This window comes from Petaurus breviceps, unplaced genomic scaffold (genome assembly GCF_028583685.1).
Source record: "Petaurus breviceps papuanus isolate PSGF00001 unplaced genomic scaffold, PetGlider_PUasm1.0 178, whole genome shotgun sequence".
Taxonomy (NCBI): Eukaryota; Metazoa; Chordata; class Mammalia; order Diprotodontia; family Petauridae; genus Petaurus; species Petaurus breviceps.
In genome coordinates, this window is record NW_027185777.1 from 17,168,620 (window position 1) to 17,188,705 (window position 20,086).

General features: G+C 39.6%; 1 protein-coding gene across 1 annotated transcript in view; it reads left to right on the plus strand.

The window, feature by feature from the left end:
• Positions 1-20,086, plus strand: part of GPR158 (G protein-coupled receptor 158) — a 446,391-nt gene that overhangs the window by 14,152 nt on the left and 412,153 nt on the right. Inside the window, exon 2 of the mRNA XM_069086327.1 lies at positions 16,089-16,194. Within this exon, the coding sequence (XP_068942428.1) occupies positions 16,089-16,194 (106 nt within the window). The remainder of the gene's footprint in view (positions 1-16,088; positions 16,195-20,086) is intronic.

The window sequence follows — 20,086 nt, forward strand, 5'->3', positions numbered from 1 at the left end:
CTCCCGACTCCAGGGCCGGCACTTTACTCACTGCACCACCTAGCTGCCCCTAGCCAGTTCTCTTTTGCAAGTTATAAAAGCAGGTGTGAGAGAGCAATTAGATTTTGGAAGGAAAGGAGTAGTCTTCAAAATGTTTGTGAGAACACTTTGGGAGTGGATATTGCTTTTAATGTTGCCTTACCTACCAATTATATTCTGGGTGATACTATATAATGAGAACTGTCTCTTGCATGTAGCATGGGAATGTCATTGTGTAATGGGAAAGGAGGCAGAATAGAAATCTCCAACCTCTCCCCCTGCCAACTTCCCCAAGGGAGTCTTTAGTTCCTTTCAAGCAAGATGTTGGGACCAGAAGCTTGGCCATGTGCTTTTCTCAGAGAGAGTGAGTACTGCACTAGAACTAGCTATATCTACTCCATTGGATATTATTAGTCTATGGGATGAGGTTTTTAGGTTTAAAATAACTTTTGATCACTGTGTCATTAATGGATGAAGCAGGACTCCAAGATTTATATCCAAGGATTGACTCTTCCTACCTAATACCAATCCCACAATGAACAGATATAGCAGGTAGCAAAGAACCCATTTATCCAAGTCTGTAACAAACAGAAATCAGAGAAAACATATATAGGAGAAAACATATCAGATAATACACAATGAAAGAATCCTTTCATTGGGAGTAAGGTAATTCAACTCTTGCGAACTCTTTCCCACTCATTACACAGTTTTGGGGAATTGATCTTCACCAATGAGGAGAAAGTCCCATACCAATGGGCTTTAGGACTCAGATTACCACTACTATTAGTGTTATTACTTTACTTCAATAAAGCATTTTTAAAGCACCTACTACACACCAAGTGCAACCCTGGCACATTTTTAACTTAGTAAATAAGTCTAATAAGAGTTGCCTGAAGCTCAGAAAGGTTGTAATTTGCTCATGGTCTTAAAGTAGAAAATATCAGAGACATAGTTGAATCCAGGTCTTCCTCTTTCCAAGTCCAGCATTTTATACCCTATGTAATTCTCTTCCTCTAATACTTTACTTGTTTTTCTCAAAACAGATTAGAAAATTAAAAAAAATACTGTAACTCTATATGATAATGTTGTAATGGGAATGCAAATTTGGAAGATCTTCCCTGCCCCTAGGCTAAAATGTACCTGAAGCCTGGGGAGGGAGGCTTGTTTTTCAGTAGATACTTCTTGATTGGCCAGTGAGTCAATAAGGTTGTTACATTCTCTGAGCCAGGAGAAGGCTATATAAGCCCTGATGTGTAGCTTTGTTTTTGGGACTTACTTTGAGAAGTGTTCTGTGATTTGATCTGAATTCTGGGAAGCCGTTGTTGAAAGTCCCCCGGCTTTGAAAAACCCAGAATGTGGAAACCCAGATGTTGACTGGGTATGGATGTAATGGTTGGACAGTTTGAAAATCTGTCTACTTGATGTTTCTGTCTTGATAATTATGCCTGTATACTTTGAGGTTCAGGGTGCCGACCTTTTCTCCTGAACAAGGTAAACGATATATGTCTGACTGATTAAAGTAAGCTTGTTAACCCATTTTGAGTTGCTTTCCTTTAACAAAGCAGATCCAAGAACCTGTGGTAGCTGCAAACCCTGAGGACGCTTGGGGTGCTTGCTGCTACAAATGTATATAATTTACAGTGACAAATATATATGTGGATCTGGGTATATACATACTGGCATTCTTCTTTGGAAGGTTGGATTTGTCATCATTAATTATTATCATTATTAATAATATTTACATGAATGCCAAGACTGTAATGGGAAATTCCACTTGGAATCCATGGCAAAATTTCAAAGCCCATTCTGTTGCTTTTTAGCCTTATAAAATTTCATGTTCCCAAATGGAAGTTTTTAAAAGAACAATGCAAAACAACTTTCACTCCAGATCTCATGATGTCCTGTTTCAGGACTGGGTGTGTTGCCATTCATGAGTAGAGGAATGGTCTCAGGACTTTGTAGGAAAGGCACCAACAGGTGGTGAATATGCCTCAAGAAGTTAAAGGAGTGGGGAAGGAAGAGAATGGGCATTGTGTACATTGTCCCATGCCTTTATTATATTATTAGAGGAACTCATCTCTCTACTGCACTTACTGGCTTTGGACTTCCCCTTTTAGAGTGTTTAGATAGGAGAAGATGAAAGAAGAGAGGTTGGGGGTGGGCCTACTTAGTGGGATTTGCAATGATTACTTAGGCAGGAAAAAATTCTCCTACTTCAAGACAGGATCACCCATTTACCCAGTAATCACATCAAGTGGGAATGAGATCAGCTTTCACCTCAGTGACGTGTATTCACCAAAGGTCTAGGTTTGTAGGAAGAAAAGGTTTGTTGGGTAGGAGGATGGGAATGGAGGCCCTCTGGTTCTTTTTTGGAAACTATTTTGCTCTATAAATTGGGAGTATGAATCCCTTCCTATTGTGGCTCCTACTTTCTTTTCCTTTCTCCACTTCTGCATCTCTTCTTTTTCCCTCCTGTCTCTTTCCCTGATAAGGTAAATCCTTAATCAGTATACAGTGTAGGTGGAGGTGGTTCTTAACCTGGGGTCCATAGACCCTTTCCTCCACAAGGAAGCTGTGAAAAGATTTCAGGGGATCTTTGAACTTGGATGGGAAAAAAATACATATTAATTTCAACAGAATGGTTTTCCTTTGCAATCCTGTGTATTTTATTTTATGCACTTAAAAGCATTTATTTTGAGAAGGAGTTAGTGACAAGAAAAAGGTTAAGAACCTCTTATCTATATATACCTTCTCTCAGCTTGAACAGGCTCAAGGGGCCCAGATTTTGATTATTTCTAGTCATAATAAATGTTTTTGAATAGAATTAAGTGCTTATTTTGTTAGTGGCATGGTTTTAGGTATCTGAAAAAATTTAGATTAGAGGAGGGCTTTGCTTTCATGGAGTTTATAGTCAGGTAAGGATGTGGGGAATAGGGGGCACACTTGGTTTCTCAATGGTATCCTGTGACTGATATTGATTAAACTCTAGGAGCACTTTTGGCTGGTAGTCCTTGCTCAATTGACACTTATTCTATATTGTCCTGTAAAACTTGTAGAGTGCTGGGTTTGCAGCTTGGGGTCAGGAAGACTTGGGATCTAGTCCTATCTGCCTCTAGTACAGACTAGTTGTGTGACCAGGCAAGCTACAGCATCTCAGGCCATGCAAAGACAATAAGTTACTGCTTCCCCATCCACACAGGGTGCACACACATTGGGTATTGCCCACAGTGGTTCAGATCATATACTTCTCCCTCTCCCATCTCCCACCATAAGAGGCAGGGGTTGGCACAGAACATTTAAGAATTACAAAATAAATTTTTATGGATTTCCTCCAACCTGTTGGTTATGGACAGGCTAAAGAATAAAGCTCCTTCCTCTCATGTCAGTCATGTTAAAACACATGGTCCATAAGGAGATGGCTTAGTGAATTGTTGCCTTCTTGCATTCAGAACAAAGGTTTATTTAAAATTTTTTTTCTTCCCAGGGTCTTGCATGCTATGCCTGAAGCATGCACAAAAAAAGGCAAAAGGAGAAGTCTCATTTAATTAGACTTCATCAGCCAGGCAGAATATTCCTTCTAAGGCAGAGTAAAATTGAGAAGCATTAGGGAAGTGAACTATGAAAGTGGCCCCAATAATCAGGGGATATATTATGATCATGGGATCATTAAATGCTAGAAGAGATATTTGTGACTATATAGTTTATTAATAGCTCATCAGTTTAAAAATGTATCATTTATTAAAATTCAAACCATAGTCTTAGGTGAAGATAGGTAAGGTAATGATTATTCCATGTACACAAAGAACCCTCAGCATGAATATACTGCCATGGCAGCCACTGTGAATGAAATCACAGGAGCTCAGATTTGGAGAGGACTTGAGCATCAATCTAGTCCAACCTGTAATGGAATAGGAATTCCCTCAGCAACATTCAACAGAAAGCCATTCAGTTTTTACTTGGAACCTAGTGAAAGGGAACTTATTTTCTCCTAGAGGATTCAGGAGCATAAGAAGTGAAGGAGATGAGAAAAGGAGAGATTAAATACCAGTTCCTCCCTCAGGAGAAAAAACACACCAGATTCCTATCCTTCCAAGCTTCCTCAAATTTGTCATTTCACTTTGCCATAATATCTAAAAATTTTTCTAATTCAAGATTCCAGGTGCTCTGTTGGGATAGAGTGCTGAGTTTGGAGTCAGGAAGGTGAGTTTAATTCACATCTCTTCTTGCACACTTCCTAGTTGTGTGATCTGGGGCAGTCACTTAACCTCTACCTGCCTCAGCTTCCTCATCTGCAAATGGAGATCATAACAGTGCCTGCCTTCCAAAGTTGTTGAGATATATTGATATTGTATATTTACATGTTCATGTATATATTAAAGTATATATATATATATATACACATGTGTGTTTAATATCACTTTGTAAATCTTTAAGTGATAGACAAAGCTATTATTAAAACTTGTGGTCATGTAATTACTTTGGAAGTTATGAAACTTTTAGTGATTGACATAATCTGTGTTAAGAAAATGGCTCATATTCTTAGGTAGCTAAGTGTTACAGTGTATAGAATTTTAGATTTGGAGTTAAGAACAGCTGACTTCGGAACAGCTAGGTGGTGCACTGGCCCTGGAAACAGGAGGATCTGAGTTCAAATCTGACCTCAGATACTTACTAGCTGTGTGACCCTGGGCAAGTCACTTAACCCCAACTGCCTAAAAAAAAGAATTGACTTCAAATCTTGCTTTAGATGCTTACTAGCTGTATAACCTGGGCAAGTCACTTAACCTCTATCTGTGTAATGAAGATAATAATTATACCCACCACCCAGGGTGATAGGAAGGTAAAATGAAACAATATTTGGAAAGCATTTTGCAAACCTTACAGCACTATAAATACTAGACATTACTATGAAATGTCATGTACTAATAATAGGGATAGTTATAAGAACTGGACCTGTGACTTCATCAATTCAGGGAACTCCCAGATAAGGAAACTCCCTCCACTGATGCAGGTCAGCAGCCTCCTTCAACTCTGGGTCTTAGTGAGCTTTTAAGAGTAATGAGAGGTTAAGTTGTTGGTCCAATATAGTGCAACTGGTAAGTGACAGAGGCAGGATTAGCACCTGTGATTTCATGATAGTATGGATTCAAAGTCTGTTTCTGTTATTTCATCAATCTAGAGCTTAATGAGACCTTAGAGGTCATTTAATTTAGTTCCCTTTTTATGTATGAGGAAACAGAGGCCTCATTGAGATTAAATGATATTGGCCAAGACCACATAGGTCATAAATGACGGAGGCAGAATTTGAGCCTGCATCTGCTCATTCCATAGCTGTCACTCATTTGTGGGACTCTCCATCTTTGCTTTGAATCTTTTAAAATTTTAACTGGTAAAAGTGCGTTCTCATTCTCTGATTCTGGATCTTCACTTAACTCTCCCCCCCATCTTTCAGTTTTTTAATTGGTCACAGCCTTGTTTGTAGAATAGTGCCTGGAGAGGCTTGGAAAACTTATCTTACTTCAGATGGGGCCCTTTTTGGAATGTAGGAAATAATGTCCAGTGAGTGAACCACACTCCTCCCTTAAGGAACCCAAATGGAGATTTTGCCTTTTTGGTTAGATCAGACACAGTGAAATTTTCTTAAATGGCAGGGCAGAATAGAATATTTGTGTGAGGACTGTTTTAAGCATCTTAAAGGGAATTCCTTGAACTATGGTGCTCACTTCTAGTTATTGATGAGATATTCAAATTTTCCATGGCTTGGGCTACTCTAACAGTTGCCTTTTGTGACTTAATCATTTATATCAATAAAGGGAAGTAGGTGTTTTGGGAATTTGGAGCTTTTATGCAATAGGTCAAGGCCTGAGTGGATGAGAACAGTATATCATAATATAGGATACCTGGAGAACATAGGAAGGACAATATCGAAGACGAATCTTACCTTTTTCAGTACTATGCCCCCTAGATAATTTCTGCATCTTGGAGACATTTGGGGAATGCATTCTCTCTCACCTCTCTAATACATCATGACTTCCTTGCTCCCAGAATTCAGGCTATTATTTTAATATGCTTCAGGTATATTATGGGTTGATTAGATTTTTGTTTTTGCTTTTTGGAGGGGGAAAGGGAGGGCAATTGGGGTTAAGTGACTTTTCCAAGGTCACACACCTAGTAAGTGTGAAGTATCTGAGGCTGGATTTGAACTCAGATCCTCCTGATTCCAGGGCCACTAGTGCTCCATTCACTGCACCACCTAGCTGCCCCAGTTGATTAGATTTTTGAGGGCTAACCTGGTAAGAGGCATTCTTTATAACTTATTTATGTGGAAAAGCACTTTCTAAATATCAACCACCACCAACGCTGGGAGGACCTGGATCTACCCCTAAACTGGGGACTTCTTGCATAACTCATTTTTCTCCTGCCATAAGCAGAAACCCTCTGGAAACTATTGAAAGATTTCTATTGGATACATCTTGCATCCAAATGCTTTGAGTTTAACTTCAGTTGCTGCTCTCCCCAGGCATTATTTTTCCCTGGGATCTGATGCCTTTATCTCATTTCACAATCCTTAGGCCATTTCCCCAGACACCTTTCCTACTACCATTACTCCAAGCAACGGATATAGAGCTGGTAATTCTGTTCCCAAGGGTCAGGCCTCCTTGTGGGAGCTGGTCTTTTCAGGGGTCAAAATGAGAAACTGTAACCATGGCGGAGTCCATGGAGAGGACTGGAAAAAGGCTTCTTGTGCTTTCATTGTGGTGAACGTCTCCCACAATTAAAAAAGAAAAGAAAAGAAGAAAGAGGTTCTTTTCCTACCAATTAAAAGCCAAATCCCATGCTTCCTCCAACAGGAAGTCGGCCCTGTTCTCCCAGAGGGTTTGTAAAGCCTCCCAGGTGTGATGAGTGCAGCTCTAATTAAGATGAGTCAGCATTTGATTTCTCAGCTGGGAAACAATAGCTCCTCACCTTCATCATTTTCTGCAAAAACAAAATGAGACAAAAAAAATCCTTCATGAACTGAGTTGGAAATTTGAAACTTATTTGGGTTAGGGCACTCAGGCTGAACCCAAAACACACCATGTTTAACTGCCAATTTGTCTGCCACCCTCTGAAGTGACTTTTTTCCACAGAAAGGACCCTGGCAATCACAATGCTTGTGATGGCTCTGGCTTGTATGGTGTCTGCTTGATGAACCCATCAATCAACCAATCAATCAAAAATTTATTAAATGCCTACTGTGTGCCAGATACTGTGCTAAGACTACTATGCAATTAGCTGTTGATTTCATCAGACAGTTCAGGAACACTTTCTACCAGTGTTAAATGAATGTCCTGGTAAGGCAGGACAAAAGGAAATGCCATTGATTTGAATATTTTGATTACCTTTGGGTATATTCTGGAAATGATTCTCAGCTACAGAAGATGACCAAATTCAGTAGACTAAATCATAATGTCTCTTTGGCCTGGACTGGCTGCCTGACTTCTCTATGAGCAGTCCCTAAAGCAGAGTTGGGAGTATGGGCAAGATTTCATCCTGTATGAACATCTCCTGTGGATCCCAGTTCTATGGAAAGATTCCAGGGGTAATCAAAGGATGATCATCTGAGTGAAGGAAGATAGAGAGTCTCAGGGGTATCCATACACCAGGTGTGTTGCTACGAAGCTATAGACATGGAGTTTCTTCATTTTCCACTGCCAGGAATATGGGTCAACAAAATGGAGGGGGAAGAACCATTGTATGGTTCTTAATCCTGCTTTCCTCAGTTTCAGGCATTTAGTGAAGTGGATAGAGGTGGTCCCACTAATAATGTAATTTATTATGGGGAGGAAAAGAGAAAAAATGACTGTTGATTTATTCTAGTTATCATAAGATCAATATTAAAGATGGAAACTGGTAGAAATGAGATTAATGAATAACAAGAATTTACCAAATGTATCAAGGAGTGTCTGCTCATGCTTTCCACCTTCTTTTAAACAGCTCATGTCATAGAAGTATAGCACAGAAATTAAGGAGGTCATTTAATCTTGGTTCCTTTGCTCCAGCTAAATTAACACCTTAACCAGACTAAGGTTTGTGATATTCCATCCCCAGCAACTCCAATGAGATATGTTTAGGGCATAATCAGTGTATATGTTGAGACAACAATTACCCACATGGTGTGATTTTTAAGGGAATTAAAAGACCAGCTACCTTTCCACAGCAAATCTTTACTGGCCATCCAATGTGTCAAAATTTTCCCACTTTAGAGTCCCTCCCTAAAGGTTCTCTAGAGTTAGGGTAACTTGGTTAAGGCATTATGATACATATCGGAGATTAGCTAGCTAAATGTCCTTAGCAGGCAATCTGTTTATTGGATTAACAACTCATTCCCCTGGGACTTAGAACAGTGGTCTCAAACTCAAATGGAAACAGGGCCATCAAACTATATATAAAGATCCCTGCAGGTGGCATATTGACTTAGAAAACCACACATTAAATGGTCTGTACATTAATTCATGTATCTTTTTATATTTATTTTGTTAAATCCTTCCTTCCTTTTTTTCTTCCCCTATTTACATATATATATGTTTATTTTGCTAAATACTTCCCTATTAAATTTTAATCTGGTTTGGGACACTTGGCTGCATTTGACACCTTGGACCTAGAAGATAGTAAGAAACTAAAACAACAACAAGGTAAGGGGACTCAAAACATCTCTGTTTTGATGAGAGGAGATCTAGAACATGGGAGATTTTGTGGAGAGCTTACCTAGATGGGAGTGCCTGAGCTCAGGGCCATGATTAGTCAGGGGGAGGGATGAAGGCAAGAAAAGATCATAAAAAGATGAAGCTGAATGGAGATGAAGAGGTTCCAGACAGAGAGAGCTTGATGAAACAAGTTGAACTGAAGATATGCAATAGACACTGACAGTTCTGACTCTGGTTCCCCAGTCTATTGTTCTGTTACTTTCGTGAGTCCCAACCTCTTGGGGATTGTATAGTCCTTTCTTCCCTAGCTATCTGTAGATTTTACAATAAAAGATGTGATTATATGAAGAATTTTTTTGTCAGTAGTGATAGATTTTCATGTTCAGGTTGGAATATATATGAATTATATGGAAAATTTTGCCCCAGATTATTGGTATAGAAACTGAATCCCATTTATAGAGCCTTTCAGGGTTACAAACTGCCTTCCTTACAACAACCTCGTGCAGTAAGTAACATTAGTAAAGTTTTTTTTTTCTTTTTGACTATCCCGGAGGTATAGAGAAGTCTTTGTGAGGTGACCTTCCAATGTAGGCCTGCCTCTGTTCTGAAACTTATAGACTTAGAAAGCTGCCTAATTGTTGTTCAGTTATGTCTGACTCTTCATGAACCCATTTGGGGTTTTCTTGGCAAAGATACTGGACTGATTTGCCATTTCCTTCTCCAGCTCATTTTACAGAAGTGGAAACTAAGGCAAACAGTGTTAAGTAACTTACCAGGGTCACACAGCTAAATATCTGAGGCCAGATTTGAATTCACAAACATGAGTCTTCCTAACTCCAGGCCCACTATGCCACACAAATGCCCAGGTGAGTTGCTCAGAGCATGGAGAGGATAGGGACCCCTTGCCCAGGGTCTCACAGACAGTAGGTATCTATTTGCCTGTCAGAGGCAGATCTTAAATCCCGGCCTTCCAAGTTGGAAGTTGGTGTGCCATGCCATCCCTCAGTATTAGTATTATGGTACCCATTTAATCAGTGAGGATAAAAGACTAAAGGAGGTGGGGAGACAACCAGAATCCCAGTGCTGATCCTGGTCTGGAGGAGGATGAAGCAGATGCCCCTGTTGGGAGGCAACAGAGCATTAGTAGGAAAGCACTGGGCATGGTACCTGAACACCTGGACTGGAGGTGTAGTTCTGCCACGTACTTATGGGAGTGACTTTCTCTTTGGGACCTGGGCTTCTTGTGCACAGGTGAGGGATTTAGATTTAGATCACTGATCTATAGAATGGTCTTTAGAACATCCAGGTTATGTAGGAGATAGAGTCGGGAAGACCTGAATTTAAATCCTGCCTCAGATACTTATTAGCTGTGTGATCCTGAACAAGTCGCTTAACCTCTGTCTGCCTCAGGTTTTTCAACTACAGAATGGAGACAATAACAGTACCTACCTTGAATGGCTGCTGTGGAACATAGTAGGTACTATAGAAATGCTATTATTGTTATTAAAGGGGGAAGGGAATAAATATTTCTATAGCACCTACTATGTGCCAGGGCATTGTGCTAAGTGCTTTGCAAATACTATCTCATTTGATCCTCAGGACAGCCATTCCCAGACTCACCCAGAATCACACGGCTAGTAAGAATTTGAGATTGCATCTGAATTCAGGTCTTCTGATTCCAGCCACAGCTAGAGCTCTATCCACAGTGCCACCTAACTACCTCTTTCATTGTTATCATTATTCATCCATTGACCTACCCATTTATTTATCTGTTTATTATTTATTAGTTTATGTACTCGTGTATGGAATAGAGGACTTTCAAGCATTCTTGATGAAAAAACCAGAGTTGAATAGAAAATTTGACATTCAGATACAAGAAGCAAGAGAAGCATGAGAAGGTAAACAGGGAAAGGAAATTATAAGGAACTTACCAAAGTTGAACTATTTACATCCCTACATGGAAAAATGGTAATTGTAACTTATGAAACTTTTCTCAGTATGAGAATAGTTGAAGGGAATAGAAATGTATGTATGTGTGTATGTGTATACACATGTATATACATGTCTATATAGGAGGGTATATGGGCATATGAATACATATGTCAATATGTGTATATATATGTACAAGTATACATAGAGGGCACAGGACCAATTTAATAGGAAGGGATGATACTTAAAAGGTGAAATTAAGAAGTGAGAGAGGAATATAATGAGAGGAGATGGGGAGAGACAGAATGGGGGAAACTATCTCATATAGAAGAGGCAAGGGAAAATGGTCACAATGGAGGGGAAGAACAGGAAGGCAAAAGAGAATGGGTCAACCTTATTCTCATTGAATTTGGCTTAGGGAGGGAATAACATACACACTAAATAGGGAATCTCACTCAACAGGAGAATAGGGAGGAAGGGGATGAGAGGGAGGATAATGGAAGAGAGGGGAGCCTGAGGGGAGGGAAGTTGGAAGCATCCACTTTTGAAAAGGGACAGGATCAAAGTAGAGAATACTACAAGTGGTGGGTGGGATAGGATGGAGGGAAATATAGTCAAGTCTTTTACAATATATCCACTATGGAAATGTTTTACATAGCTACACATGTACAACCTATATTGAATTGCTTATCTTCCCAGTAAGGGTAGGTGAGAAAATAAAGGGAAAGAATCTGGAATTCAAAGTTTTAAAATAAAATGTTTAAAAAAGATATCATTATTGTTATTTTACATGTAACTGGGAAATAAGATATACAGGTACTGGGGCATAGAGATCCACCATGCCCTACTGGAAAGTCGGAGGGAGGATGGGAGAAGATATGGGAAAGAACAGATTGGGGTAGGGGATATTCAGTGTTTGCTGTTTTGGGGGTAGGGGAAAAATGTGGAGAAAATTTGCAACTCAGAATCTTGTAGAATGAATGATGTAAACTGAAAAGTAAAAAGGAGAAAAAAAAATAAAAAATATTTGTTCGGGTGGCTAGGTGGTGCAGTGAATAGAGCATTGGCCCTAGAGTCAGGAGGACCTGAGTTCAAATCTGGCCTCAGACACAACACAAAAACTAGCCATGTGACCTCGGGCAAGTCACTTAACCCCAATTGCCCTACTTCCCCCCTGCAAAAAGCAAAATACAACAAAAAAAATTTGCTTAGAGAAATGATACCATTTTCCCAAGACCACATAGCTAATTAGTGGCAGAGCCAGGACCAGGATCTAAGACTCTAAGGCCAGGGTTCTTCATGATGCCTAAATGCTTCCAGTTCTCACCCTTCCTTCCTAATTCAATGAGGAAATAGAACAGAAACGTCTTGGAGTGAATTGGAAAGAACATATACAAACATACATACATACATACATACATATCGGAGATTAGCTAGCTAAATGTCCTTAGCAGGCAATCTGTTTATTGGATTAACAACTCATTCCCCTGGGACTTAGAACAGTGGTCTCAAACTCAAATGGAAACAGGGCCATCAAACTATATATAAAGATCCCTGCAGGTGGCATATTGACTTAGAAAACCACACATTAAATGGTCTGTACATTAATTCATGTATCTTTTTATATTTATTTTGTTAAATCCTTCCTTCCTTTTTTTCTTCCCCTATTTATATATATGTATATATGTGTATGTCTCATACTGAGAAAAGTTTCATAAGTTACAATTATCATTTTTCCATGTAGGGATATAAATAGTTCAACTTTGGTAAGTTCCTTATGATTTCCTTTCCCTGTTTACCTTCTCATGCTTCTTGTATCTGAATGTCAAATTTTCTATTCAACTCTGGTTTTTTCATCAAGAATGCTTGAAAGTCCTCTATTCCATGGAATGAACTTATTTTCCCCTGAAACATGATACTCAGTTTTGCTGGGTAGGTGGTTCTTGGTTTTAATCCCAGCACTTTTGACCTCCAGAATATCATATTCCAAGACCTTTGATCCCTCACTGTGGAAACTGCCAGATCTGTGTTATCCTGATTGTGGTTCCACAATATTCAAATTGTTTCTTCCTGGCTGCTTGTAATATTTCCTCCTTGATCTGGGGATTCCGGAATCTGGCTATAACATTCCTAGGAGTTTTCTTTTTGGGATCTTTTTCAGGAGGTGATTGGTGGATTCTTTCAACCTCCATTTTGCCCTCTGGTTCTAAAATATCAGGGCAATTTTCCTTGAGAATTTCTTGAAGGATGATTTCTAGGTTCTTTTTTTGATCATGGCTTTCAGGTAGTCCAATAATTTTTAAAGTATCTCTCCTGGATTTATTTTCCAGGTCAATGGTTTTTCCCATGAGATATTTCACATTTCCTTCTATTTTTTCATTTGCTTGGATATGTTTAATAGTTTCTTGATTTCTCATAAAGTCACTAGCTTCCATTTGCTCCAATCTAAGTCTGAAAGAATGATTCTCTTCAGTGAGCTTTTGAGATTCTTTTTCCCTCTGGCAAATTTGGCTTTCTAAGACATTCTTCTCCTCATTGCCTTTTTGAGCATCTTTTGCCATCTGAGTTAGTCTATTTTTTAAGATGTTATTTTCTTAAGTCAGGTTGTTGACTCGCATTTCATAATTTTCTTGCATTATTCTCATTTCTCTTCCCATTTTTTCCTCTACTTCTCTTATTTGATTTTCAAAATCCTTTTTAAGGTCCTCTATGGCCTGTAACCAGCTCGTATTTTTCTTGGAAGCTTTTGGTGCAGGATTTCTGAGTTTGCTGTCTTCCTCCTATTTCATGCTTTGATCCTTTTTGTCCCCAAAATAGGAGTGTAAAGTTGGGTTGCTCTGTTTGCTTTGCTTCCCTTGTTTGCTCATGTTGCCACTCAATTACTTGACTTTTGAGCCTTTTGCCTCAGTAGGATTCTGCTACCAGACAGGGGAGCTTTGTCCCAAATGCTGTGTTTTTCTCAGCTTCCAAAGGTATTAGTTGGGTGCCCTCTCTGAAGCCTCCACACGTTCTTGTGAGCTGGTCATACACCCCAGGACCTCCACCCTAGACTGCAATCCAGATCCAAGCAGGTTAAAGCAAGAGCAATTATCTCTCAGACTGATTGTGCTTGGTCCTCCTACAATATACAGGCTGGGAGTTCTGAAGCAGCCGTGCAGCGGGCAGCTGCGTGAATGTGGTGCCTCAGCGGCTTCTCGCCCCGGGGGCAAAGGCTGACCTCACTCCCAAACTACTGGATCCCAAAGTCCACACTGCACTGAACTCTCACTTTGCCCTTAGCATCTATGGGTTGATAATTCTGGGATCTGCCACAGCTGCTGATGCTCTGAAGTCCCTCTAGCTGGCGGCTGGTTAGGTCGCCCTGGGGTTAAGACCGCCAGCTCTTGTGGGCCTGTGGTCAGCTCCCAGACTGCTCTACTGGCCACCTACTGCCGGCCTGCTGGGCTGTCCTCAGTAGGAAGTTAGCTTATCTGTGTCATTTTGTGGGTTCTGTAGCTCCAAAGTTTGTTCAGAGTCACCTTTTACATGACTTGGAGGAGGTGGGAACCGGAGCACCACAGAAGTCCTGGTTCTACTCCACCATCTTTACTCCCAAGAATTTCTTAAAGGATGATTTCTAGGTTCTTTTTTTTTGATCATGGCTTTCAGGTAGTCTAATAATTTTTAAAGTATCTCTTCTGGATCTATTTTCTAGGTCAATGGTTTTCCCAGTGAGATATTTCACATTGCTTTCTATTTTTTCATTTGTTTGGATCTGTTTAATAGTATCTTGATTTCTCATAAAGTCACTAGCTTCCATTTGCTCAAATCTAATTCTGAAGGAATAATTCTCTTCAGTGACCTTTTGAGATTCTTTTCCCATCTGGCAAATTTGGCTTTTTAAGACATTCTTCTCCTCATTGCCTTTTTGAGCATCTTTTGCCATTTGAGTTAGTCTATTTTTTAAGGTGTTATTTTCTTCAGTCAGGTTGTTGACTTTCATTTCATAATTTTCTTGCATCATTCTCATTCCTCTTTCGAATTTTTCCTCCACTTCTGTTATTTGGTCTTCAAAATCCCTTTTAAGCTCCTCTGTGGCCTGTAACCAGCTTATATATTTCTTCGATGCTTTTGGTGCAGGAGTTATGACTTTTTTGTCTTCTTCCTGTTCCATGCTTTGATCCTTTTTGTCCTCAAAATAGGAATCTAATGTCAGATTGCTCTGCTTTCTTTGCTTCCTTTGCCTGCTCATGTTGCTACTCAATTACTTGACTTTTGAGCTTTTTGCCACAGTTGAACTCTGCTACCAGAAAGGGGAGCTTTTTCCCAATTGCTGGGGTTTTCACAGCTGCTGTAGCTATTAGTTGGGTGCACTCTCTGAAGCCTCCACACACTCTGGCAAACTGGTCACACACCCCAGGACCTCCACCCTAGACTGCAATCTAGATCCAAGCAGGTTAAAGCAAGAGCAATTACCCCTCAGACAGGTTGCTTGGTCCCTACAATCTGCAGGCCAGGAGCTCTGAAGCAGCAACGTGGCGGTGGCTACACAGCCATAGCCCCTCAGTCGCTTCTCCCTCCAGGGGGCAAAGGCCAGACCACACTACTGTACTCCTGGTACATATACTGTCCTCTCACTTTGTCCTTAGCATTTATGGGTTGATAATTCTGGAAACCACCACAGCTACTGGTGATCCAAAGACCCTCCAGCTGGTGGCTGATGGTGGCCACCCTGAGGCTAAAATCTCAGTCTTGCATGGGGCTGGGGTTGGCTCCTGGATCACTGCACTGGCCCCTTCCTGCCAACCTGCTGGGCTGTCTTCAGTAGGAGGTTAGCTTCTCTGTGTCATTTCGTGGGTTCTGTAGCACCAAAGTTTGTTTATAGTAATTTTTTACATGAGTTGGAGGAGGTGGGTTTGGGAGCCATGTGGAAGTCCTGTTTCTGCTCTGCCATATTGACTCCGCCCCCTCATATTTTTTAAATTTGTAAAATTATTATAGTGGGACTTAGTGACCTCCAAAGTCTCTTCCAAGTCTGAAAATCTATGGGTCTAGTTGATCTACCATTGATTTCCTATATGGCAGTAATGCTGAGAGGTGGGGTGGGTAGGGAAATGGTATGGCCATGCTTCTTTTTGGGACAAGGCCTGTCCCCTTGGTTGCTGCCTTGTCTTCACCATGCTACTGGTCCTAAACATCAGAAGTATTACAACTGGGAATTTCTTTTGTCAGTAATATTAATTTTAGTAGCATTTACACAGTGGTTTGAGTTTGCAAAATCTTTATGTAAATTCTAATTAAATTTGGCTTTCTTTGTGCATCATCTTTTGGCAAATTGGGTGATTTCTCCTCTGTCTATACTTTTCTTTATGTTGCCATATCTGGCTCAGTGGGTAGAATGGAAAGTTTGAAGTTTTCAATGCCCACATTAATTCTTGTGTTTTTTCTTTCTCTTTCTGTCTCTGTCTCTCTCAGAGGTGTTATGAAAGTTGACATAAATCTTCAGAAGGTGGACATTGACCAGTGTTCAAGTGATGGCTGGTTTTCAGGAACTCACAAATGCCATCCAAACAATTCAGAGGTAAGATCTTGCATGCAATAGTTCTATTGAAAGAACAATGAAATGCTTTCCCTTGAATGCAGTATGTTAGTCAAGTTCCATACCTAAAAGATCTCCAGGTGCATTTTCTATTCTCCACGGGGCTGATGGAGATAACATTATGTAATGAAGCTGATGCTATCTTGAGGCATATGAAGGGGAGCAATTCCTCAAGGGACCAAGAGAAGGCTGCAATGAAAATTGCTTAGGAAGTTTAGTTTGAGTCAAAGGCTAAACATATTCCTTAACAAAGACTGGGAGTTTAAAATAAATCCAAAGTGAGAAACCAGCCGATAAGATGGGTCAGGGAGGCTGTGCACAGCTTTGTATGACACTCTACTTGTTGAGACAGTACTAGTATTCATTTTGACACATGACCATCTGTTACAAAGAATCAGAGAAAGCATGATGGGACATTTTGGTGAGTTTGGGGAAAATATCCAATTGGAGCCTAGAGAGGAGAATGGTTATTATTTTGTGTTGCTAATATTTAGGTTCCCAATGATCTAGGAAGGGGTAGGGCTTGGATTAACAGGCAAATTGAAGCAAGCCATTATGATGTGTTCTTGAAGACAAGAATGTCCTTTGTTTTTTTCAGATTACACATGATAACATTGTAATGATTTCATTTTTAGTAATCAGACCTATCCTTAGAGACAGAGAGTGTCACGGATAATGTGTTAAATAATGATTTTACCATGAAAGAAGTGCTGGAGTTGAGGTGGAGGTGGAGGGGGGGTGGTGGAGCAGAGTTCAAACTGATTTCCAAAGTTTTTACAGAAATTAAATCTAATTCTTTACAGAATACAAAAGGTTGACCAAGTGTCTAAGAGCAGAAGGTATTTTTAACTGTGAAGGTATTTGGCTTATTTCAGTCTTTTAGGGTAAGTGAAGCCATGCACAATGTATTCTAGTCTGTAGAACTTTGCCTACAGAGATTTTGCAATTCCTTTTACCTTACATTATTACACATTATAAATTTGCATAAGACTGATGGGAACTTTTTGAAACCACATGCTCTAGTGAAAATAATTCTAAGATTCAGTTAGAAGACCTGGGTTGGAATATTGATTCTCACTATCAGTATCACCTTGGACAAGTCACTGAACTTATCTGAGATTCAGTTGCTAAGAAATCATGTCACCTCTTTTCCACATCTGTGAAATGAGAATAATGATTTTTGTAGTACCACTCACATCAGGGTGTAGAAAGGATAAAGGAGGCATGTTAGAAGAGCTTTGTAAGCCTTAACACACCATAACATTTCAGCTGCTGTTATTTTGTTCTTTTGTTATATTTTGCATCCTGTTTCTTTTTACCTGTCTGAAAAATTCCTTAGGTCATACATATCTAGTTAAATGCAATCTTTGTTATTGGCTCAAGTCAGTGACATGAGTTGTCAGATTTTGGTGGGTAGACTTTGGGTGTGTGTGTGTGTGTGTGTGTGTGTTTTAAAATCACTCTCTTATTTATTTATCTCCTTTATTGAACTATTTGCTCTTGGGCTTTTAGATAATCTTTTATTTTTGTTGAAACTCTTTTTCCTTGAGTAAAGTAAGGTTCTGTTATTTCCAGTGGGGAATCTTGGCTTTTTTCCCTTGACTGGTAAACCTAGGGCAGGTTTAATTCCTTGATCAATTTTTAGTACCCTGCCCCTTAATGGGGGTAATTTCTGAGGATGATGCCATTACTGAGAAGTACTCCCCAGGAATGAGAATGGTTTTATGCTGATGCAGCAGTACAGTCTGGGGAATGGAATGGAAAAACATCTAAGTGCTTACTCTCAGTTCAATCCTGCATTAAGTGCTGGGGTGGGGGGGGGGGAGGGGAATACAAAGAGTATGGTGGAAAGCACATTGAAATCCAAGTCAGCAATTCCACCTTTGACCCATGGGACAGGATTGGGACTGGACCCAAGATCTCTTTAGCATGGCGAAGTCCTGATGAGGACAAGTCTTCTGCTCATACAAATAAGCACCTTCTCTTAACCCAAATCCAACAGCTTTGGGAATAGTAGTGCTCCCCAGACAAACAGCCCTGCTTCCTGGCCAGGCTCTCATAGAAAACAATAAGGGAAGCCAATCACTGAACCACCAACACCAAATGCTAACCAACCACCACCAGCAAGCAGTTCAACTCACTGTCTTTCTTGCTTCCATTACAAACCATTGGTCCTTATTCCAGTCCAGCCCTAGAAATCTCTTTTTTTTCCTCAAGCAACCTTTTTGGAGATATGACTTAGCAACTGCATCTACCCCTGCAATCCTTACCTCCTCGGAAACTACAGCTACTAAAACCCCCCAAAAGACAGTTCTTACCTGCAAGTCCTTGGTATAGTCAAATGGTTTGATATCAAGATTGGATATGATTTTTAACAGTGAAAGAGATATTAAAGAAGATGCATTACTGTAAGCTTTGCCACTGTACCCTAAGAACTGTGGGATCTTTCATATCTGACTTTTAGTTGAAACCTCCTCTATGGGTTATCTCCCTCTATTATAATGGGTACCCCTTGAAATCAGAGGCTTTCTCCATTTTTCTACTTGTATTCCATACAGTTCTATGCATAGTAAGCACTCAACACATGCTGTTTTGTGACTGTTCTCTTTAACATATACCTTTAGAAAGTTGCCTGGAGTACAGATTTGCCTAATGTCATATCACCAATATGTCAGAAGTAGAACTGGAATTTGGGTCTTCTTGACTTGAAAGCCAGTTTTGTACCCATTATACATAATGTGTGTGTGTGTGTGTGTGTGTATCTATCTGTGTAGGTATATACTTATACACACACATAGTGCTATGCAAAGTTCCTTTGGTACCTCTTTGTTTAGAAGTATTCCAAATTCTAAACTTTACTTATTTCCCAAATATATTTAAAAATATTTTATTTTTATTCTGAACTTCATAAATACCAAATAGATTGATTATTTACCTATGCATTGTAGAACAGAAAAAGAGGATTATGCATAAAACTGTAGATTTCTTATATATAGCTAACTTTTCTTTGAAAGCATATGAATTCAACCTGTAGCTTTGGAGTGTCCTACTTGTCTGGCCTTCATTCTGGCTCTAAGTCCTATAAGATCAGACTTCCTGTTATTTCCTTTTTCCTCTTTCTATTATTATTTTTTTGAAAATTCTTAGCTTTTACTTTCCTTGTCATGACTGGTATTTTTCCTGGTCTCTAATTCCTGTTCTTATCAGTACTTTTGCCCTGATAACTGCCCTATGTTAGTGGGGTTTTGTCCATTGACATGAGTAGCATTTTCTGCATGGGTGTCATATTGTGGGTATCAATTTGTGTATGTTACTTCTTTAGAGCTTTGTTCCAAGGTTCCATGGGGCTATTCAGTAGGAGGCTGTCTGGAAACAAGGGGATATTTACCTTTATGATTACTAAGTCATCCTGTACCTGACTCCAGAAAGCCTAGGTTACTTCTCTTCCAGCCTCGATGTTTACTTAATCAAATAGCCATGGTGGGGGATTGTTTGAATTCTGCTAGAGGATCAATATTATTGTACCTCAGACTTAAGGAATTTTACCTTTTTGAGCTTTGTATCTTTAAAGCTTTTAAATGAATTACATTATTTTAGAAAAGAAAATAAGACTCTCCACTTTGATTAACAGAGATTAGGTTGCTATGGTAATTTTTATAAATATGGTTTTTCTCCCCAGTATTTGACTGTGTGAGGTTAAAAGCTCCTCTATTTTAAATATCAGAGGAGGTTAAGAATTTAAAAGTCACACAGAGGTAACCTTCCTAGGTTTCCAGGTGTATTTATTCTTCTCTAGTGAGATTGTGGAAGTAGAAAGAATGAGTAATAAGAGATTGTGTCAGGAGTCCTGGGAATATTTAGCATAATGATGGTT